Raw genomic sequence first — 19,684 nt, 5'->3', positions numbered from 1 at the left:
TACGGAGCTGGCGAAACAGGCGAGGTAATTTGCGTAGTCTACTCATAGTGTGGACCAAGCTATTGAATTACTTCCTTTACCCGCAGGCAAACAGGGGGCGGAGGCGCCCGGGTGCGCTCACTGGCGTCGTCATACTCACGTATTTTGACGCTGGTGGGCGAGGACTCTGGGCGCTCCCGGGTTTTCTTTATTTGAAACCAAGAGGCCTGCACTCTAGCCACAACTTGGCACCCGCCTGAAACTGGCCTCCGGGTTTGCCATTTTTCTTATATCGTAATAAAGTGGAGATTTGGGCCAGTTCGTTCATTGCAAACAGAAAAAGCGACGAAAAAAACACAGGGACGCGGCCGAAGGGAAACAGGACAAGGTGCACTCTCAACTTAAGTTGAATTTCCAATAAACTTCAGTTGAAAGTGCGTCTTGTCCTGTTTCCTTCGTCTGTGTCCCTGTGTTTTTTGTTTGTTTTCTTATATCATTGTTGATCTCAACATTCCTCTACTATAGAATCTGTCATGCTTCCATGTGCGACAAAACACAAACGAAATGGCAGTGTGCTGAATTAAGTGAAGTGTGAAATAATGTCTGTGATATATCCTGGATAATGGCAAAGAGTTTATACACTGTTTACTAGTCCATGCTCAATTTCACTTTAAAGAAAGTATTGCAACCTGTGTTTTCAAACATGTTTATTTTTCACGTTACGGCATTGTTATAAAAAAAAGAAAGCACTTTCAAAGACAAACTGCTTGTTGTCTTCTTTATACGTTCAAACAGGCACAAATCCAATATGCGATTATCGAGTAATACACTTGGCTCTGTGGTAGCCATAATAGATTGTAAAATGGAGCAGGGCAATGAAAGTACGTAGAGAAAATGAATCAATGTCCAAACCCGATACAAACAATATATTGCAGTAAAAGAAGCAAAAAAGGTCTCACCAGTAGCCTCATTGAGTTCTCCGTTTCCTACAAGGGCGAGCCAGATGCCCCGTTGGCTAGCTAAATAACCCTACAAAACCTTCTGTTATTGTCCCACGCATCTTATGCACCCTGCTTGCAAATTAAAAAAAGGCTCTATCAACATCACCGCGATGCACCGAATAGCTTTTCGGAGGCAGTTCTACATGTCCGTAAAGGTAACATGGTGGTTGTGCGATGAACTGCGCAAAACGTTGGAGTTGACACTGTGGAGCTTATGGACGGCCATGGCTGTGGAGCAACAACTGAAGCACATGCTGCCACGGGGGGGGGGGGGGGGGGGGGGCTTTTTTGGTGGCGAGGGCGTCAGTCGAGGTGAGGACGACGAGGGGTTCGCTGTCGTCGGTGGCGTCCCTGACGGGCGGGACCTCCGTTGTGGCGACGGACTCCTTAAAGGGACACTGACAGGGTATTTATGCTCGCCGAGGTTGTTAGTTGTACGTGACATATGAGGGCTCAACTACCCAGAACAGAATTTGCGGCTCGAAATTCGGTTTCTTTCCGCCCGAAAACCGCCGATCAAGAACTGGCCGGTTCGAGTCTCGCTCACTCTCTTTTCCGCGGTCACGGGCCATTTTCTAAGGTATCGATGCGACCACCAAATTTAATCAAAGTCGTGGGTCACTGAAGGCACACACTCAATATTAAAAATAGAAAAAAATATGAAACCAATTTTTTGTGGCTTCTAAAAAGCTGCAAATACGTTGATTGAAAAAAAAAGTTCCACAGACAACCGGAAGCATTCTGTGCGTTCGTCGTTTCGCGTATCGTGGGACTCGCGGGGACGGCGATGGCAGCGGACGACGGGCGTGGGACCTCTATTTCAGAACTGTCGTTCGCGGTACCGGCGAATTCTGTCTACCGTTAAAAGAGAAATTTGGGACTGATCAAAAGAATTGGTATTCATCCCGTACGACACGCCCGGCAACCAACCCGATTTGCACGAAGACGTCGCCGAGCCGTCGCTCCCTTCTCGTGGCTGAAGACAACGCTCGCGCAAACGTCAAGCACGACGTGTCTACTTCGAGTTGAATATGCACGCGTACGATTTCTTTACTAGGTGCGAATGTCCCCAAAGCGTGGTGCTTCCCGACTTCGACCCGGGAGTGCTTTTGCTAAAGAAAAATCGACAGCAAGCTTTCAAACTTACAGTTTACCGGCTGAATCATTACTAAGGAAAGAGATCCACCAGAGACGAGATGCCCCAGTAGCTCAGTGAGTTCGCTTCCGGCTTTCATCGAGAGCGGACGGAAAATGCAGCGCTCTGATAACAGCGCGTTATCGGCTCCCGCGAGCCGAGGAATCACCGATGCCGCCACCGGCGTTACCGATGACTATCGTATTCTGCTTCCCCGTTTTCCGGACGGAAAGATGTGCATGAATTCCGTGTTTCTGCATGCCGACCTCGCTGGCAGACCGTACAGAGCCGTCGACTTTCGTGACGGCCTCAAGGAAATCGTCGATGGCTGCGATGTGGTGTCGTTGGGCCAGTACCAAATGAGCCACGTATGGATGTTGACCCTGACAAGCATGGCAGCCACTGAAAAGGTGAAGGCGGCTGGACAACTCAAGGTAAAGGGTAAAAAATGCCTCGTGATCGACCCGAATTCGAAGGATATCAAGGTGAAGCTGCTTTGGCTCCCAACATACTTGGAGGACCGGCGGGTTGCTGAAGCCCTCGAGCCATATGGCAAGCTGCGGACCATCACGAGAGAAAAATGGAGAGTGCCGGGCATGGAAACTATGGAGACCCTAAACAGAGAAGTCTCGTTGACGCTACACGACGCCGTGACCTCTGCGGAGCTGCCCCATATGCTCAAGGTGTATGGCGTGCAGTCACTTCTGCTGGTACCTGGAAGACCGCCACTGTGTTTACGATGTAAAAGAGTAGGCCACATTCGGAGGCAATGCCGCGCTCCGAAGTGCGTTAAGTGTCACAGATTCGGTCACGAGAGCAGTGAGTGCTATTCAACGTACGCCTCTGCATTACGGGGCAGCAGTGATGAGGACACAAACCAAGAACACTTCATGGACGTCTCTGAGGTTGTGGACGCGACTGGTGAAGTTCCGTCAACTCCTCAAGCAGAAAGCACACCCCTAGCCCCAGAAAGCACGGCGATGACTAGCAACACCCCGGACGCTGAGTCAGCTGCAGCCAGTTCTTCGAGGGCCGAAGGCACCAAAGCTGCGGAGGACTCCAGTTTCAGCAGTAGCCCAACCAGCAAGGAGCAACAGCTGAAGGCACTACCGCCTAAGGACAGCAGTGCGCGGCCCAACAGGGACGATCGCCGTGATTGTGACCAAATGGACACTTCCGCCGCGGACGCCAATGCACCAAAGGAAGGGAATGAAGGCAAGAGAAAACAAGTTTTACCTCCCGCCACCACCGCATGTAAGCGTCTTATTACTGTGAAACAATCAGTCCGGCAGGTTCAGGAATCACATCCCCCTTAAAACAAAACGGCCAAAGGTTTTCGCTTTGCCACTCTAAACGTTAGAGGGTTTAGTTCCAGGAAAAAGCAATACCAGTTGCATCGTTTACTTGAGGATAGAGAAATTGACATTTTGGCGATTCAAGAAACAAAATTATCGAGTGAAGAGCAGGTGGAGCAGGCATTACCTTTATTTTTGAATAAGTATGATGTGTGTGTAAGTCACGCCGTTGGGTTTTCAGGGGGGTGTTTTTTGTTAATTAAGAAGTCCATTGAACTGTTCCAATTGGCAGTAACGAGCGACCTTTCTGGCAGATTTGTCATGTGTGATTTTACCGCCTCAAATACAGAGTGGAGGGTGATTTGTGTCTATGCCCCTAACGACGTCAGCGATCGAGTTACTTTTTTTAACCACTTGCGTTCCCATGCACTTTGTGATCGGAAAGTCATCATGCTTGGAGACTTTAACTGTGTCGGGAAAACTGAGGACAGGATTCCTGCTAGAACGCGTCTCGACAAAAGCGAGCATTTGTTACTTGACTTAATTGAAGAGTGCGACTTGACCGACGTGGCGGAATTCCAGTCGCGAGAACGCACCATTTATTTTACGCATTTCCAGCAAGCATCACACGCCCGTCTGGATAGGATTTATTGTTCGTTAGAACTCATGAACGAATTAAACAGTTACGCTGTAGAACCAGTTTATTTTACAGACCACTGCATGGTTGCCATAACAATAGGCCAGAAATCTCGAAAACCGAAACGCATCAATTGGAAGCTATGGAAGCTTAATTCTCAGCTGCTTAAAGATGAAACGTTTACAAATGACATGAGACAACTGCTTAAACAAGTAGCTAGCCAGAAGCAACACATTAGTGCGGCGTGGGAGCGCTTCAAGGAAGAATTGAAGCAACTGGCAATAGAAAGATCGACAATAATTAGTTTCCATAAACATAAAGAAGAAAAAAAGCTACTGAATGATTTGCGTCTTTTGCACGAGCTTGAATTGATAAACCCAGGACAGGGAGCAAAAGATATAAATTATGTAAAGGCTCAGTTAGACAGCCTATATCAAGAGCAATATCAAGGCGCGGTCGTGCGCTCCCGAGCGGAAAGATATCTCCTAGGAGAGCAACCTACAAAAAAAGCAATGGCAGACGAAAAACGCCACGCCGTGACGAAGGAAATTTTAGAAATAGAGCATAACAATAAAATAGTTACAGATAAACAGGAGATTCAGCGCGTGTTCGTCGAACACTACCGTTTACTCTTTGGGAAAAACGAAGATATAAAAGACACCAAATGCCTCACCAGGCTGATATCCCTGCTCCCGCGTCTAGACGAACAACAGATAAAGGATCTAGAAGACCCCATTAGTCTGGCAGAAATAGAAAATGCAGTCGATGGCCTTCCTAACGGAAAGACTCCCGGCCCCGATGGCATTATTTCTGAGTTTTATAAAATGCATAAAAATGTAATTTGCCCAATTTTGCAAGTACTATTTCGAGAGGCATACCAATCAAATACGCTGCCCCCCTCCTTTCTACGTACGCACACAGTTTTAATTCCGAAGAGTAAGGACAAAAACGAACTCCGCCACGTCGGTGGTCATCGACCTATTACGATGTGTAATGTAGATTATAAGATTTGGGCTAAAACTTTGACAGCTCGGTTACAGCGGGTAATCACTGACTTAATAGGGGACCACCAAACATGCGGAATTAAGGGAAGGGCAATACAAAGTAACATTCACGTAGTCCGTAGCATTTTAGAGTCTGTGTCCATTGAAGTCAGTCAAGTCGCGGTGCTCCAAATCGACCTGGCGAAGGCTTTTGATCGGGTTCAACATAATGTGCTTTTCAAGATTCTGGAACAGGTTGGTGTTGGGAAAATAATTTTACAGGGCGTTAAGATGTCGTATACTAATTGTCACACCAGCCTAATACTTAATAATAATGTCTCGGAAAGCATAGCGGTTGAGTCGTCAGTGCGGCAGGGATGCCCTTTATCCCCTTTGCTTTTTGCTCTATATTTAGAGCCTCTGTGTCTGAGTATCATCAAAAACGAGAAGGTGAAAGGTTACGCCTTGCGCGGTGTAGAAACCAAAGTTTTGGCATACGCAGACGACATTGCCTACATCTGCAGGGACAAAGCAAGTGTCAGTCACGCTGTAGCGCTCACGCGCAGTTTCTGTGCGGCCACTGGTGCTGCAGTGAACCTGCAAAAATGCAGAGGGTTCTGGCACGGATCCTGGGCAACGACGCCCTCTGAATACGAGGGTATCGAATGGAGCTGTACGCCCTGTGAATACCTAGGAGTGCCTCTACAGCACATCAGAAACAGCTCGGCCTACTGGTCGGATGTGGCGACCAACCTGGAACAACGCGCTAAGCGCTGGTCTCACCGAGATATGTCGATCTTCACAAGGTCGACAATCTGCAACGTTTTTCTTGTAGCCAAACTCTGGTATGTTTTGCAAGTACTGCACTGTGCAAGGCGGAACATCCAAAAATTTCACAGAATATTTGCAGTGTTTGTATGGAAATCCACCTGGGAGCCCATGCGACGGGACAACCTTTTCCGGCGCATCCCAGAAGGTGGCATCGGCCTGCCGCATCTGTTTATCCGCCAATTGGTTTCACGATTTCTTTTTCTCAGAGATCAAGAGACTCCTTTCGTTCGTGAAATGATTCAAACGACACTGGCACCCCACCTGCCATCATTTTTGGTGTCATCGGTGGGAGGCCGAACCCCAAGGTTAGTGGGGTACCTTAAAGAAGTTGTGGACGCCTTCAACTTCTTAAGTGTCAGATTTTCTAGGGGATATCTCGGAACTGTATCAAGGAAAAAACTATATAGAGACCTTGTGGATGTTCTTTTCCCAACACCAATCTATCGCACGATCTATGAAGACTGCCCTGGTCGAGATGTATTATGTCGCGTAAAAAAGATGGGAATACCTCCAGCAGCCAAAACTTTCTTTTTTAAGTTGCACTGTTCTGTATTACCGACCAAAGTATGGCTAAGTGAAAAAGGGGTATTCGTTCCATGGACAGTGAATTGTCTACTGTGCAAAACACCAGAAACTGCAGAACATGTTTTTATTGATTGCTGGGACGCAATTTTCTTCTGGGATGTCCTGCAGCGCACGTTGAAAAAAGACTTTAACATTTCACCGCATTCAATACGTTTCCTGCCTGTTTCTTCGGAAGACACTGTGCCGTATGATCTCATTATGCTCTTGGGTTTATATAGTATTTGGAAATCTCGGATGGATGTAAGAAACGCCATTCAGGCACCAAAACCTGTGAGTTTTTATTTTACTCAGTGTGTAGCCCAAATCAAAAGTATATACGAGTGTCGCGAAATTCTGCCCGACTGGTTGCCTTTGCTCTCCAGCTTAATGAATATCAAAGTGTTCTAGATCATAATGTTTGCCTATGTAACCTACGATGTGTCCTCTCGTCCTCTATTCCCATGCAATAAAGAAAAAAAAAAAAAAAAAAAAAAATGCCCCAGTAGCTCAGTGGGAAAGACGTCCGCTTCACACACCGAAGGTCCGGGTTCGATCCCCCGTGGTTTTTTTTTTTTTTTTTTTGCAAACAATTTCTGATGTTTACATATCTTTTTCTTTTTTTTACAATCATCACTGAAGAAACAAACAAAAAAAAATAACAAACAAATGTTGTGGACGATACTTCGCTGAATTAAACGGTATGGGATTTCCGTTTTGACACCTGCGAACTCAATGTAATCACTTTCCACAAAGTGCAAGGAGCATATAAATCAGGTAGCGTCCGCTTTCCGAGGTGCCCGTAAATGTTCTACAGGAATTGCAGCCAGCCATTGGTCCCGATCCCGTTGATCTTTCGACAATGCCACTTTTTTTCGGATGCAGGACATGTGAGCCAGCTCTTCACGCAACATCTTGGGTTTATACTTTTCGGAGACGATCATGGAAATTCACCACGGGCACTCACTACTCATCTCTAACTCCTCAATGTACAAAACAACTCATCTTGGAGTACATAACAACGAGCGGAACAAACATAACTGCAAAAGAATGGCACGGCAAGCAGTTCCCGCACGCCGCATGTCGTGTCGTCTGCTACCGGAGAGGAGAAAAAAAAAAAAAAGCACGGTCGGGTGTAGCCACGTGACTTCCGCCAGTCACTCTCTTCTCTCCACTTCTCCGACCTCCGTCGGGTTTCGGTTTCGGTTTCGAGCAGTTGCGTCTTTTGGCTTTATTAAAGAAATACGCTACTCTGTTGCAAAATATTAATTGGGTAGTCCCCCGACGCCATAATGAAGCGCCTGGCAAAAAATAAAAAAATTTTTTTGGGGGGTGTCAGTGTCCCTTTAACGCTGGTGGTGTCCCTGGTGGGCGCAACTGCCATCATGGCTTCCGTGGGGCTCCAGGGAGGCACGGCCGTGGCGGGTTCCGAACTGGGCAACAAGGCGCTGCCTCAGAGCCCTGCCCCTGTCCGAGAGGCTGACCCGAGGGTGGGCAGGAGCCAGCCCCTCGTCATCCGCGACTGACCCCTCCGAGCTTGGCCCAGACTCCAACCTTGGCTTGTCAGGGTCACAATCTGGCTCCGATTCTGGCTCCCTCGATGAAAGGCAGATATTGTGGAGCACTGCACACGCCGATATAATGACGGTGGCTGTTGTTGGATGATAATACAGAGTCCGATGCCTTTGCAGACACTGGAATCTGCTTTTCAACAGCCCAATGCAGCGCTCCACAACGAACCTTATAGAAGAATGTGCCTTATTAAACCGGCCGCAAGCGGTGGAGGTCGCGTGGAATCCAGGGGCAGGGGTGATGAGCCAAGGCTCCAAGGCATAGCCGCTGTCACCTGCAGAGTCAGAGAAGGAAATGTAAGATATTAACGCTGTTCTCTTTAAAAGAATACTTCAACGACAGTTGAAATATACCCGTCGTGTTCAGAAATAGGCTGAATATGATCCACAATACCCGTAAATGACAATTGCACATTTATATTTTGAGCCTGATGGCTGTATTTTTCATTATAAACAGCCCACACTGGCAAGAGCTCGGAGAGCAGCCAGCTGAGAGCACGTCACATCCGGTGCAATTGTGATGTAGTTTATCTCGAGATGAGCAAAGCTGCGGTGAGGCAGACGTCGTCAGGATGCCCTAGCTGTTCCAGCAACCAAAGCGGTCGAAGCACGCCAGCGATCGGGCCACCGCAACTAACCCCAAAGCTGCTTTGTGTGAATTTTTAGCGACGGGTTAATCTTCTATCATCTTGGGACACACAAAAGAGAGTCCCGTTGAGTGTGGAGTTCCTCCCTCCACTTTTGTGCTCGCCGTACAGCTGTCCGTATGACGTCAGGTTCAAAGCATGTATAGTTCTAGGTAAGACAGTTATCATCACCACCTGTCAAGGTTCCTAGACGGGCATTACAAACGGCTTTAGCGACATCTAGAAATTGCTCTTTGCTAATCGCCTAATTTTTTTTAAATGCCTTTTTGTGCCTTTTTTAACAAGATATGGATGTGTCCGATGTGATACTGCTCTTTTGAACACGTATAGACCAAAAAATAAGCACCGAAATTTCGTTGTACTATTCCTTTAAAATTGTTGACAACTAAGCAGGTAAAACTGCTGTTTGCAACTTAACCTCCCCTCCCCCCCCCCCTCCCTCCCCCCCCGTAGTTGACAGCTGCGTCAGAGTGTTTCCAAGGAGACGTGTCACAGGTATGGCCAGAGCGCATGCCAGTTATTCATGTTTGGCACAGTATATGTGATATTGTAGCTTATAAGTGGTGCAGAGCCATCATGTACAGAACCAACAAATAAAGTATGCTTACCGAGCAGGAGCCTGCCATCGTCTATCAGCCGGCCTTGCTCGAAGTTGCTCCGGAGCCACGAGTAGCGCCACGCAAAGGAGTCGTGCAACAACCCAGGATACCGTGGGTCGATCGATGCTCATCACCCGGCAGTCGGCGTCACACCTGCAATAGTGAGACATATGTCGACATTAATTCAACTGAATCCACAAACAATTGATTGCACTCATTGTCATGGGGCCCTGTCAAACACTATTTACATGCTGACCAACACAACACCATAAATTATGTAATTTACAAATTTAAAGTATTAAAACAGCGCAAAAAAAACAAAAAAAAAAACGACGAAGTGAATGAAGGAGGACACAGACAGAGCGCTGTCCGTTACAAAGGTTAAAATTATATGATAAATAGCCACTACCTTTGATCCACGTAATAGTTTAGGCAAATTTTTTTTTCTTCAAAGGAGAGTTTACAGTTTATCATGCAGGATAGGGACTAATGCTTAAAAGCTTAACACGACATGAAAACAAACAGAGATCGAAAGCTCTTCAGCTAACAAACCCTCCCTTCCTTCGTCGAACAAACGCTTGTGCGGAGGATGAACGAGTACTAACAATTCGCAACTCTCATTTATAAAATGGCATATCCACACCGTATTAGCGTTACGCTCTTTTTCAAACCCATTCAGAACAGGTCATTGATCTATAGCTAAAAGCGCGAGCTAGCTGCTTTGGATAAAGCCCCGACGGCTCCACGAGCGCTCGTGCAGCGACTGCTCCAGTCAAGCCGTTCGCGCTTGCACTCATGCTAAGATGAGACGTAGTATATATGTGATCGCACATACCCCTATCACGTTCAGAGCGTAGAATTGTTTGCGGCACCAATACGCCGCCTTCGTGACGGTGGGGTCGTTCTCTGACGGGCCGACGATGGCGATCATCGTCCCGTCGACGCAACCGATGACGCCGGGTATCCTGCCGAGCCGTTGGAAGCCCCTCTCGACGTCGTCCCTCTTGCCGGTTGTCTGGGGAAAGTCGACCTAGCCGCGCCGGATCCCCAGACGCTGCACAATAGCGAGGGACACAGCCCGCACAACGATGCCGACTGTAGCTTGATTCCTCGCTATGTGCTCTTCGCTCGCCACCATGCCCTGAAAGCTCCCCGCACAGTTTGCTCACCGTGGCGTAAAAGCGAAGTGCGCACAATACTTGCTGTTCCACAGACATCACCGTCCACGAACCTCGCAGCCTCAACTCTGGCTCCTCGCGCAGTTCGTCGCACAATCAACGGACCACATTCTTGGTGAGACGGTACTACCTCCGAAAAGCTTCCTCCGGTAGTTCAAAGGCATCGCGGTGTCGCGGTGCAGCCGGTGGAGCCTTTCCGGACGGAAAAAAAAAAGTTGAACAATAGAAAGACTGTCGCTCTGCCTCCGAGACGCCGTGTTTCCAATTTCGCTACCGCGAAGAGACCATCGACAGACTCGTTCCCTTTTCAGACGAAACACCGAGGAAACGATACGTCAAAGTGATGTCACTTCCGGTGGGGGCAATTCGCCGTCTCCGCCCACATTTTCGTAGGGAACTTTCGTCATTCGAGCCTCAACCAATCAGACGCGATGTCGTCACTTCCGTTTCTTTTAGGAGAAACGAAACATGTGTCCAACATAGATCCCCTGGATTAACAAACAACCAGAAGCAAAGCGCCCAATGTTGGGCGCTTAAGTTAAGCGTAGTTTAGTGCTAGGTTTAGCGATAAGCGAGTTTGGTGCAACCGAACGAAACCGAAACTAAGCTTAAGTTCCCGGCTAAGCTCCGCTTTGCGCTAAGCGACGTTGGTGCAACCGGCCCTAAGTCTATTGCACGAAGCGAGAGGAGCAGGAAATAAAAACGTAACACGAGCTTTCCGCGAACTGTATTTATTTCCGAAGTTTCTTTACCCCTGCAGGTAAAGAAACTTACGTTTCGAAAGCATGCAGTCACTCAAGTCTTCTCATCGTCAGCACTGCGATGTTCAACGAAGACAACCGGCACCCAGTTCGCGCACTTTATGTCTTACCTTTGCTATTCCTCGAGCCACAATTCCTTCGTCAACCGTTGCGTCAACCGCACATCACGGAGGAGTGAAAATCATTCGCCCGCAAAACCAAAAGCCGCTCTAAAAAAAAAGCAAATCCGAAGCAACCTCTTGGCTTATCTCAGCACGGTAACACGAAATTATGGCGCAGCCACGTAGCGGACGTAGCGTAAAAGGATGTTAAATCGCTTGCCACCAGATGGCAGGGTCAAGCAGAGTAATCGCGAGTGGCTAGGCTAGGTGGCGCTGGGTACCGCCCAATTCATGTTTTACAAAATTTTTTTTTTCTTACACCACAATTGCGCTTCCTTTTCTTCGGGAATCTCTACCACATGTAGACACGTTGCGCACACTACAAGCATCAGGTCAACATATATTGAGCGCATACACAGGCATCGCACATAGAAACATCAATACAACAGCACACTACCCCGATCACTACTCCCGAGCCCTGCGTTTCCGTCTTTTATACTGGTCGTTTTGAACGTACGGAATTTTTTGGTGACTCCCTAAGCAATAAAAAATATTCCGAACGTGTTCATTTTTTTCCAGCAATGTCATACATCTGAGGCTATTTTTAATGGCTCAGGGGATGAATCTCTTATTAAAAAGAAAACGCTCGATCATGCCTAATTATTTGAAAGCCAATAAATCGAGCCGCTCCAATGTGGTTCCAAGCCATCGGTTTGTTTTCCCGCATGGCCCTTCGTAGCCAGTGTTTATATTGTAGAGTTTTTTTTTTTCTATTTGTGCTGTTCGCGCACGGCTGTAATTGCCGTCTTTAATTAATCTCTGTAGGGCGGATATTCAGTCAGCTGGAAGTGATGCTTCACGGGCAGAGAAATCGCTTTTCGATCAACTTGAATGCAGTCAAAGCCGCGAATTGCGACCACTGTTAAGTGTACGGAGCTACGCCGTTGCGAGCTCGAAAACTTCTAGCGCTCATCCCAGCGCGCCACCTAGAGGGCAGTTTCTACAGGAACCGTAATATATTTGAACAGTAAAATAAAGGATAGCGTTTTTTTTTTCGATTTTGCCTGTTTTTTTTAATGCTAAACTTCCAGTGTAAATATACGTACTTTCCGTCATACTTCCGTATTCTTCAGTCTTTTCCCCAGAGCGCAATCGCTCTCGGGGACCGACAGTCACATTGGCCACTGTACGATAGGAGCTTACCGTTCAGACCAGCGTTCCAACATGACTATCCACACGTCGATCGACTGCACCTAATCCCTCAAGTGGTTTTAAACTCTTTAATGTAAAGCGGAATGTCATCCTGCGACACCCCGCCCCCTCCGATAACGGCCCGACCAGCGGCATCAATGCCCGACAGTTTACGTCATCTCATCTTGTTGTTACACCACTGATACGCGAACACACGGTCACATCGGCGATAATTCCAGTCTTCTGTTCACAACCCACAACACTGCCATCACGATTTCGCTGACACGCAGAAATACAGAACCACGTTGACGATGTTGCTGACACGCAGAAATACAGAATCATGTTGAACGCCGGTTGGCACTTGGCACGCGACAACAGAACCGAACTCAGCAAGGAAGGCACCCAGGCAGCCGGCAGGGAAACCTGCCTTCCTTAGACGCAGTTCCCGCGATTTCCATAACGTCGAAAACGTCGACACAGTTCCTCGTGGTTTCGCTGCTGTAGTTCCGCGTGTGTCCCGCAAATTGGATACGGCCGTCTTACCCAGTGTATGTAGCGCTGCTGGCACTGCTCCGGAACTTCGCTGTTTCTAGCGGCTTCGTTAGCTCGTTTGATAAAATTAGTGGTAAAAACGTCAATGCAACCGAAATGTTCTGCACGTTTGGACTAGAAGACGGAATTACAGGCAGCCTTCGCTGCCGCTGAAGCTCAATCAACTCAACAATATTTATTAATCAACGTGCGCGATGTGCTCGAAAAACGAAACCGAAAGAAGATGGGTCGGGAGGGCGAAAGCTTTCTCCGGTCTGCCTGGAGGAGGAAAACGTCTCGGTGAATAACAAGGACTTTAATTTTCCTTTCATCGGTCTGGGTTTGTTTATGTGTGTTTTGGTAAATAAAAATAAAAACTTTACGACAAAAAAAAAAAAAAAAACCCGCTTCTTTGGGGATTGAACCTTTGACCACTTGGTCAGTAGTAGATGGTTCTTTGTTCTTCTCGATGCGCCACGGACTCCCGATGTCATCAGCGAGAAGGCTCGGTGAGGCTTGGTATGGGGTAGGTATACTTTATATACAGGGAATCACGATAAAGCAACTTCTACAAAGAAGGAAGGGAACTTTCTGGCCGCCCCACGGACCCTCTCCGCGGCTACTCGAGGTGAGGCCTGCCCACCTAGCTCCAGACAAGAACCCCTTTTCCAGTCAAGACCACGCTTAAATACCAGCGGATACGCGCTGCTTACAATCCCCCCAAGTGAAAGAACATAGAAAAAACACTCCGAACACTGACATCACTTTTCTCCAGCGCCATTCGTCAAAACTGACATCATTTCTTCAGACGCTTTGCTATTTGCCAAAACTGACATCACTCCTTCAGAGGCTTTGCCATTCGTCAGTTCTGATGTCAGGTCTTGCGCAACTCTCATACAACCTTGGCACTCCGGAATGCAATGCTGCTCGTCCATCCATCGGAGCACGGAGAGGAAACATGATACCCCGGCCAGCTTCCCGCAAAGGGCAATCTCTTTACGGGTATGCATTAGTCACGAATGCGAAGGTGGCGGCGCCCGGCAACACATAGAGCACGCCGAGAAAGCGATAAACAATGACGCCAGACCTTACACTTCCCTTCCAAGATCCATTAATCTAAACCAAGATTAATTGGACTACAAACACAAAACGAAGTCCGGCGTCATTACAACACCACAAAATTAAGTCATGCACACTTCAAGGGTTACGCGAAATATAGGGGTATGAAAACACCATTGAACACTCAACGAGTCCAGGAGACAAATGGTTCATTCCCTCCGCGGGAGTTCGTATTGGCACACAAAAGTCACAGCACTTTTCGTGTGGTCCACGAGGCCACATTCCACGCCTGCTTGCTATGGTGCTCGAGCCGGCAATGCTTCCTAGCAACCGTTAGGGAGCCTAGATAGGGCATCCGCATTTGTATGGGTGCTGCCCTTGCGGTGACGGATTATCACGTTGTAACGCTGTAGCGCTAAGGCCCAACGTGTGAGTTTTGCGCCCTGGGGCACGCTGCTTGTAAGGTACGAGAGCGGGTTATGGTCGGTAACGACGGTTACCTGGGTGCCGAAGACCCACGTCTCAAACTTCTTTAATCCCCAAATCACCCCGAATGCTTCGCGTTCGATCGTGGCCCACCGCGTTTGCGTTGGCGTGAACCGGTGACTTGCGAAGGCGATCGGAATTTCGGAGCCGTCGGCGGCTATCTGTGCTAAACAGGCACCGACGGCCACCATCGAGGCATCAGTGTGGAGCACATACGGCTTCCCCGGGTCAGGGGTAGCCAGCGACACGGCTTCGCAGAGGGCTTGCTTGAGGGCTTTAAATGCCTCGTGGGCTTCAGGAGGCCAAGGTATCTGAGTAGGCACCCCTTTCCCAGTGAGCTGCGTCAGCGGCCGAGCTATCTCTGCAAAGTTAGGAACGTAGCTACGGTAATAGCCACAGAGGCCGAGGGCGCTCCTCAGCTCTTTCTTTGTCTGGGGCACCTGGAGTCCCTCAATGGCCGCCACTTTCTCGGGATCTGGACCATGCCTCCCAGAACCTACAATATGCCCCAGATAGCGAATAGAAGGCCTAGCCACCTGACACTTTTCAAGGTTTGCATGCAAGCCTGCCGCCTGTAACGCTGTGAACACCCTGTGTAGGTGCTCAACGTGTTGTTCTAGCGACGTACTGAACACAGCTATGTCGTCTAGATAGGCGCACGCGTAGTCTTCGTGACCTGCCAGCACGAGATTCATATTTCTCTGGAAAGTCGCCGCCGCGTTTTTGAGGCCGAAGGGCATCACCCTCCATGCAAACTGACCACAGTGCGAGATCAACGCCGTACAAAGCTGAGAATCCTCGGCCAATGGCACCTGCCAGTAACCGCGTCGCAGGTCTATGAGCGTGATGAACTTGGCCGCCCCCACGCGCATGATGAGCTCCTGTGGGTGTCCCATTGGGAAGGCATCTGTTTCCGACACTGCATTAAGCGCGCGGTAATCGATGCACAAGCGCACCGACCCATCTTTCTTTGGCACGCATACGATCGGGTGTGCGAAGGCGCTTTCACATCGGTATATCAAACCTAGCTCCAGCAGCTCTCTGATCTGTTCAGTAACCTCCCCCTTTAAGGCGTCAGGAATCCTATAGGGGCGGCCGCGCCTTGGGCTAGCGCCTTCGATTAGCTTCACACGGTGTTCCCCCACTCGCGCGATACCCGGCTGGCCCGAGAAGAGCGCGTGGTGCTGGTCGAACGCAGCACCTATACGGGCAGCTGTTTCTTCATCGATGTGCGCGGTCTTTTCATGATCGAGAATTGGACGCGCCTGGCCAGGCTCGGCTGCTCGCGGAGTGTATTCTACCTCCCCGAAGTCACAGTCATCGTGGAACATAACGCTCACCGATGCAACTTCGCAAACGTAGGGGCGCAGTTTGTTCGCGTGCACTAGCATGCGGCGGCCATCGCGCGTCTGCACGTAGTACGAGTGCTCACGATACCTTTCCGTTACTGTGCACGGCCCCAGCCACTTCGGGTACATTTTCCCTGCGCGGTTTGTGTCAAAGACGAGGACCGCGTCGCTCTCGTTAAACACCTTTAACATGGCGCGTTTGTTGTAGTGCGACGCGTACGCCTCCTGTTGCTTGCTTGTGGTGAGCTCCGCGGCGTCAGCTGCGAGCTCTAGTTGCGTTTTCAATTTCTCTAAGTAGTCCGCGGGAGCGTCCGCTAACTCCGCTGGGATCTCAATATTACCCGCCCAGCTTCTCCCGAGGATAGCGAGAGGCCCGGCCGGGTCTCTACCGTAAAGCATCCGGAAAGGCGACACTCCCGTTGTGTCGTGGGGGGCCTCTCGGTAGGCCCACAGCAAGAAGGGGACGAATCGATCCCAGTCTCGGGCGTCTCTCTCGATTACGTGAAACAACATATTTTTGAATACACGGTTCCACCTTTCCACGGACCCGTTACTTTCCGGGTGGTCAGGGGTCGAGAACCGTGGGGTGCAACCCAGTCTCGCGAGAAACTCGCTAGTAAGTGCAGCTGTGAAATTCGTTCCGCAGTCCGAACACACTACTTCTGGTACTCCTGTCCTGGTGAACACGGTCAGCAGCGCATCACATGTCGCTTTGGCTGACAGTGACTTTAGGCAAACCACCTCTGGCCAGCGTGTGCACAAGTCTATGACACACAATGCATAGCGGTGCCCTCTGGCTGAAGGTGGGTCGATAGGGCCGATCACGTCAATGTTGACTTTCTGAAATGGGAACTTCGGGCGCGTGAGCGGTGCTATCGGCACCCTATCGGACTGCCGTCTGTCTGATCGAACCTGACAACTGTGACATCCGTTGCAATGGTCGCGAATGTCTTTCTCCATGCCTGGCCAGTAAAAACTGTACTTAATGCGCGCTTTTGTTTTGCGGAAGCCGAGATGACCGCCCCAGTAGGACTCATGGGCCAGGCGAAGCACAGTGCTGCGGCGCGACTCGGGCAGTAATAACTGCAGCACTTTCTGACCAAGTACTTGATCTTTATGGTACAGCAATCCGTCTACTATTGACATGCCCGCCTTGCCACCTTTTGCATTTTGCCAAGCCCGTCGTAATGACTCGTCATCTCGCTGTTCATTACGGAACTTTCGCGCGTCACTGGTTTGCATCACCTCAGTCTCAAGATTCGGCTCCTCTCGCTCCTCTCCGGGGATATCAGGCGGTGGGGGAACATCGGTTGAAACCGTGTTGGAATTCGATGGCTCGAACAGGTTCTCCCGTTCTTGTCCCTGCTCTCCCTGCTGGCCCCGTTTTCCTACTGCTTGTATGTGAACCTCGTCATCCCCCTCATTATGCGTGTGCAACTGTTCCCATGTTTCCGCGGAGATCAGGCAGTCAGTGTGTGTGAGCCGATCCGTAAGAGCGCACACGACCTGCGTCGCGTCACCCACGTCGTGAATCAAGGATGCCCCGCGGTAAAGTGCGAGTGGTACCACGGCGAGCTTAGCTTCTACCTTCTCGCCGAATGCGGACACGAGTTCTATACTCCCATGCGGCTTTAGCAGCTCCTCTGGCACGCTGCTCTCACGGACTACGGTGATGTCTGCTCCGGTGTCGACAATTGCATCAATTACCTTGCCTCGGCAGCTAACTTTGACGCTCCCAAGCTTTGGATGTGCCAAGCTGCGGCTTTCAGCTGCGATACGTGCCGTTAATCTCTCTCCGCGTGGTCGTTCGTCACTTTTTACCCCCCTCGCTTCCCGAGCGAACGGGCATTGAGCCACGTAGTGGCTCGTGCTTCCGCACTGGAAGCATTCGCCCGGCCGAGACGCTTTCTTAACAACCGAGGGCGGCCTGGTCGTCTCGGGTTTCTCTGCCCGAGCTGTAACGCTCCCGGTTGTTTTTGATGCGCTCTGTATTACCCCTTGGTTGGTGCCCTTTGACTCTGCCCTTTTAGCGAGGTTTATTTTCGCGCACGCACTGCCCTCGCCCGCCGCTTCCTCATAGGTCTGCAGCAGCCGAGCCAGTTCGTCTGCTTTTAACCATTCTTCCCCCTCCCGCAGCTTAACGTACTTGGCGGCTTCTTCTGCTAAACCCGACTTCAACTGGTCGGCGACTAACAGTTCGAGAAGATTCTTAAAGGAGGAGACGCCGCGGGCCTCCACATAGAAGTTAATGTAACTCTGTAGACGAGTTGCAAACGTTTTCCAGGTCTCCCCCTTTCGCTTGGTCGCGGCAAGAAACCGCCTTTGGTATTCGGCCGCTGACAGCTTCAACTCGTCGAGAACTACTCCCTTGAGTATATCGTAATCCCTGTGTTCCGCAGGGGTTAGTCGCGTCGACAAGTATGCAACCCGCTCAGCGATCATCGGGAAGACGATCTGCCCCCACTGCGCCTTGGGAACGCCGTACGCACCCAGTGAGCTCTCCACTGACTCGAACCAAATAGGCACCTCGCCGTCGGTTGGGAATTTCGGGAAGGCACCTGCTAGCAACTTGGAGTAATATCTGAGTCCCATCTGGCCGCTCGAAGGTTCCACCTCGCTCGCCTCGTCACGCCTCTGCGTCGCGGTGTCCAGTCGAACCCGAGCGAGCTCGAGTTCAAGTTCTAGAGCGCGTCGGCGCTCCGCTCTTCTGCTAGCTTCAGGTTATACTCCATTTCTTTTTCCGAGAGAGATGAGTCTGGCACGTGACTACCATCCCCGCCGCCTTTCCCGTTCTCGTTCATGTCTCTCCGATTTTTATCCGCGTTTAGGTGCGGAAATCTGGTATTCATATAATTGGGCCGGCTCGAGCAACACAACACATAACAGAGGAATGTGAACCAAGGGACTCACTCGGATGTTTGTGTGTGCGCCTGGTCGCTCGTCGCCTGAAGCCGACGTCCTCGCTGCAGAAGTTTGATGGTGCTCTCCGCGCCCAATTCTCGGTCCCTGAGGCACTATAGTGGCGGTGCGTGACCGCGTGTCGGGTCGATGTTTTCTTCCCGGTGGCCTGCCAGCGGTCGCTCCTCGTCTGTGCGTCGACGGTTTCTGCTTGGCGTCCTCTTCGTTCCGGAAACGTCGCAGATCTTTCCTTCGTAGCCTTTCTTGTCCCAGTCTTGACCTCGTGTCGTTCCTGCGGACGGCCAGTGAAGGAAACTCGATGATCTGTCTTTTCTTGTCCTCTGCTGAAACGCCGCCTTTGGCGTCCTGCGAGGGTTTCCTGTCGTCTTGTTGCCGTCGTCGATTCCTCCGTGGTGCTTCGTGCTGTCGACTGCGCCAGTAAATGGTTCTTTGTACTTCTCGATGCGCCACGGACTCCCGATGTCATCAGCGAGAAGGCTCGGTGAGGCTTGGTATGGGGTAGGTATACTTTATATACAGGGAATCACGATAAAGCAACTTCTACAAAGCAGGAAGGGAACTTTCTGGCCGCCCCACGGACCCTCTCCGCGGCTACTCGAGGTGAGGCCTGCCCACCTAGCTCCAGACAAGAACCCCTTTTCCAGTCAAGACCACGCTTAAATACCAGCGGATACGCGCTGCTTACAATCCCCCCAAGTGAAAGAACATAGAAAAAACACTCCGAACACTGACATCACTTTTCTCCAGCGCCATTCGTCAAAACTGACATCATTTCTTCAGACGCTTTGCTATTTGCCAAAACTGACATCACTCCTTCAGAGGCTTTGCCATTCGTCAGTTCTGATGTCAGGTCTTGCGCAACTCTCATAC

The 19,684-nt window shown here is 49.9% G+C and overlaps 1 protein-coding gene across 1 annotated transcript; it reads right to left on the bottom strand.

Annotated features, from left to right (window-relative positions):
• Positions 1-13,585: 13,585 nt before the first annotated feature.
• LOC120841781 lies at positions 13,586-19,023 on the bottom strand. The gene is given in 2 exon segments (XM_040212750.1): positions 13,586-18,598; positions 18,601-19,023. Coding segments are annotated over 2 exon segments (4,359 nt in total). The 5' UTR covers positions 18,745-19,023; the 3' UTR covers positions 13,586-14,383.
• Positions 19,024-19,684: the final 661 nt, after the last annotated feature.

Source organism: Ixodes scapularis, unplaced genomic scaffold (assembly GCF_016920785.2).
Source record: "Ixodes scapularis isolate PalLabHiFi unplaced genomic scaffold, ASM1692078v2 PGA_scaffold2__306_contigs__length_199485367, whole genome shotgun sequence".
NCBI lineage: Eukaryota > Metazoa > Arthropoda > Arachnida > Ixodida > Ixodidae > Ixodes > Ixodes scapularis.
Note: the sequence above shows the minus strand (reverse complement) of the source record. Positions and strands in the feature narration are given on the sequence as shown.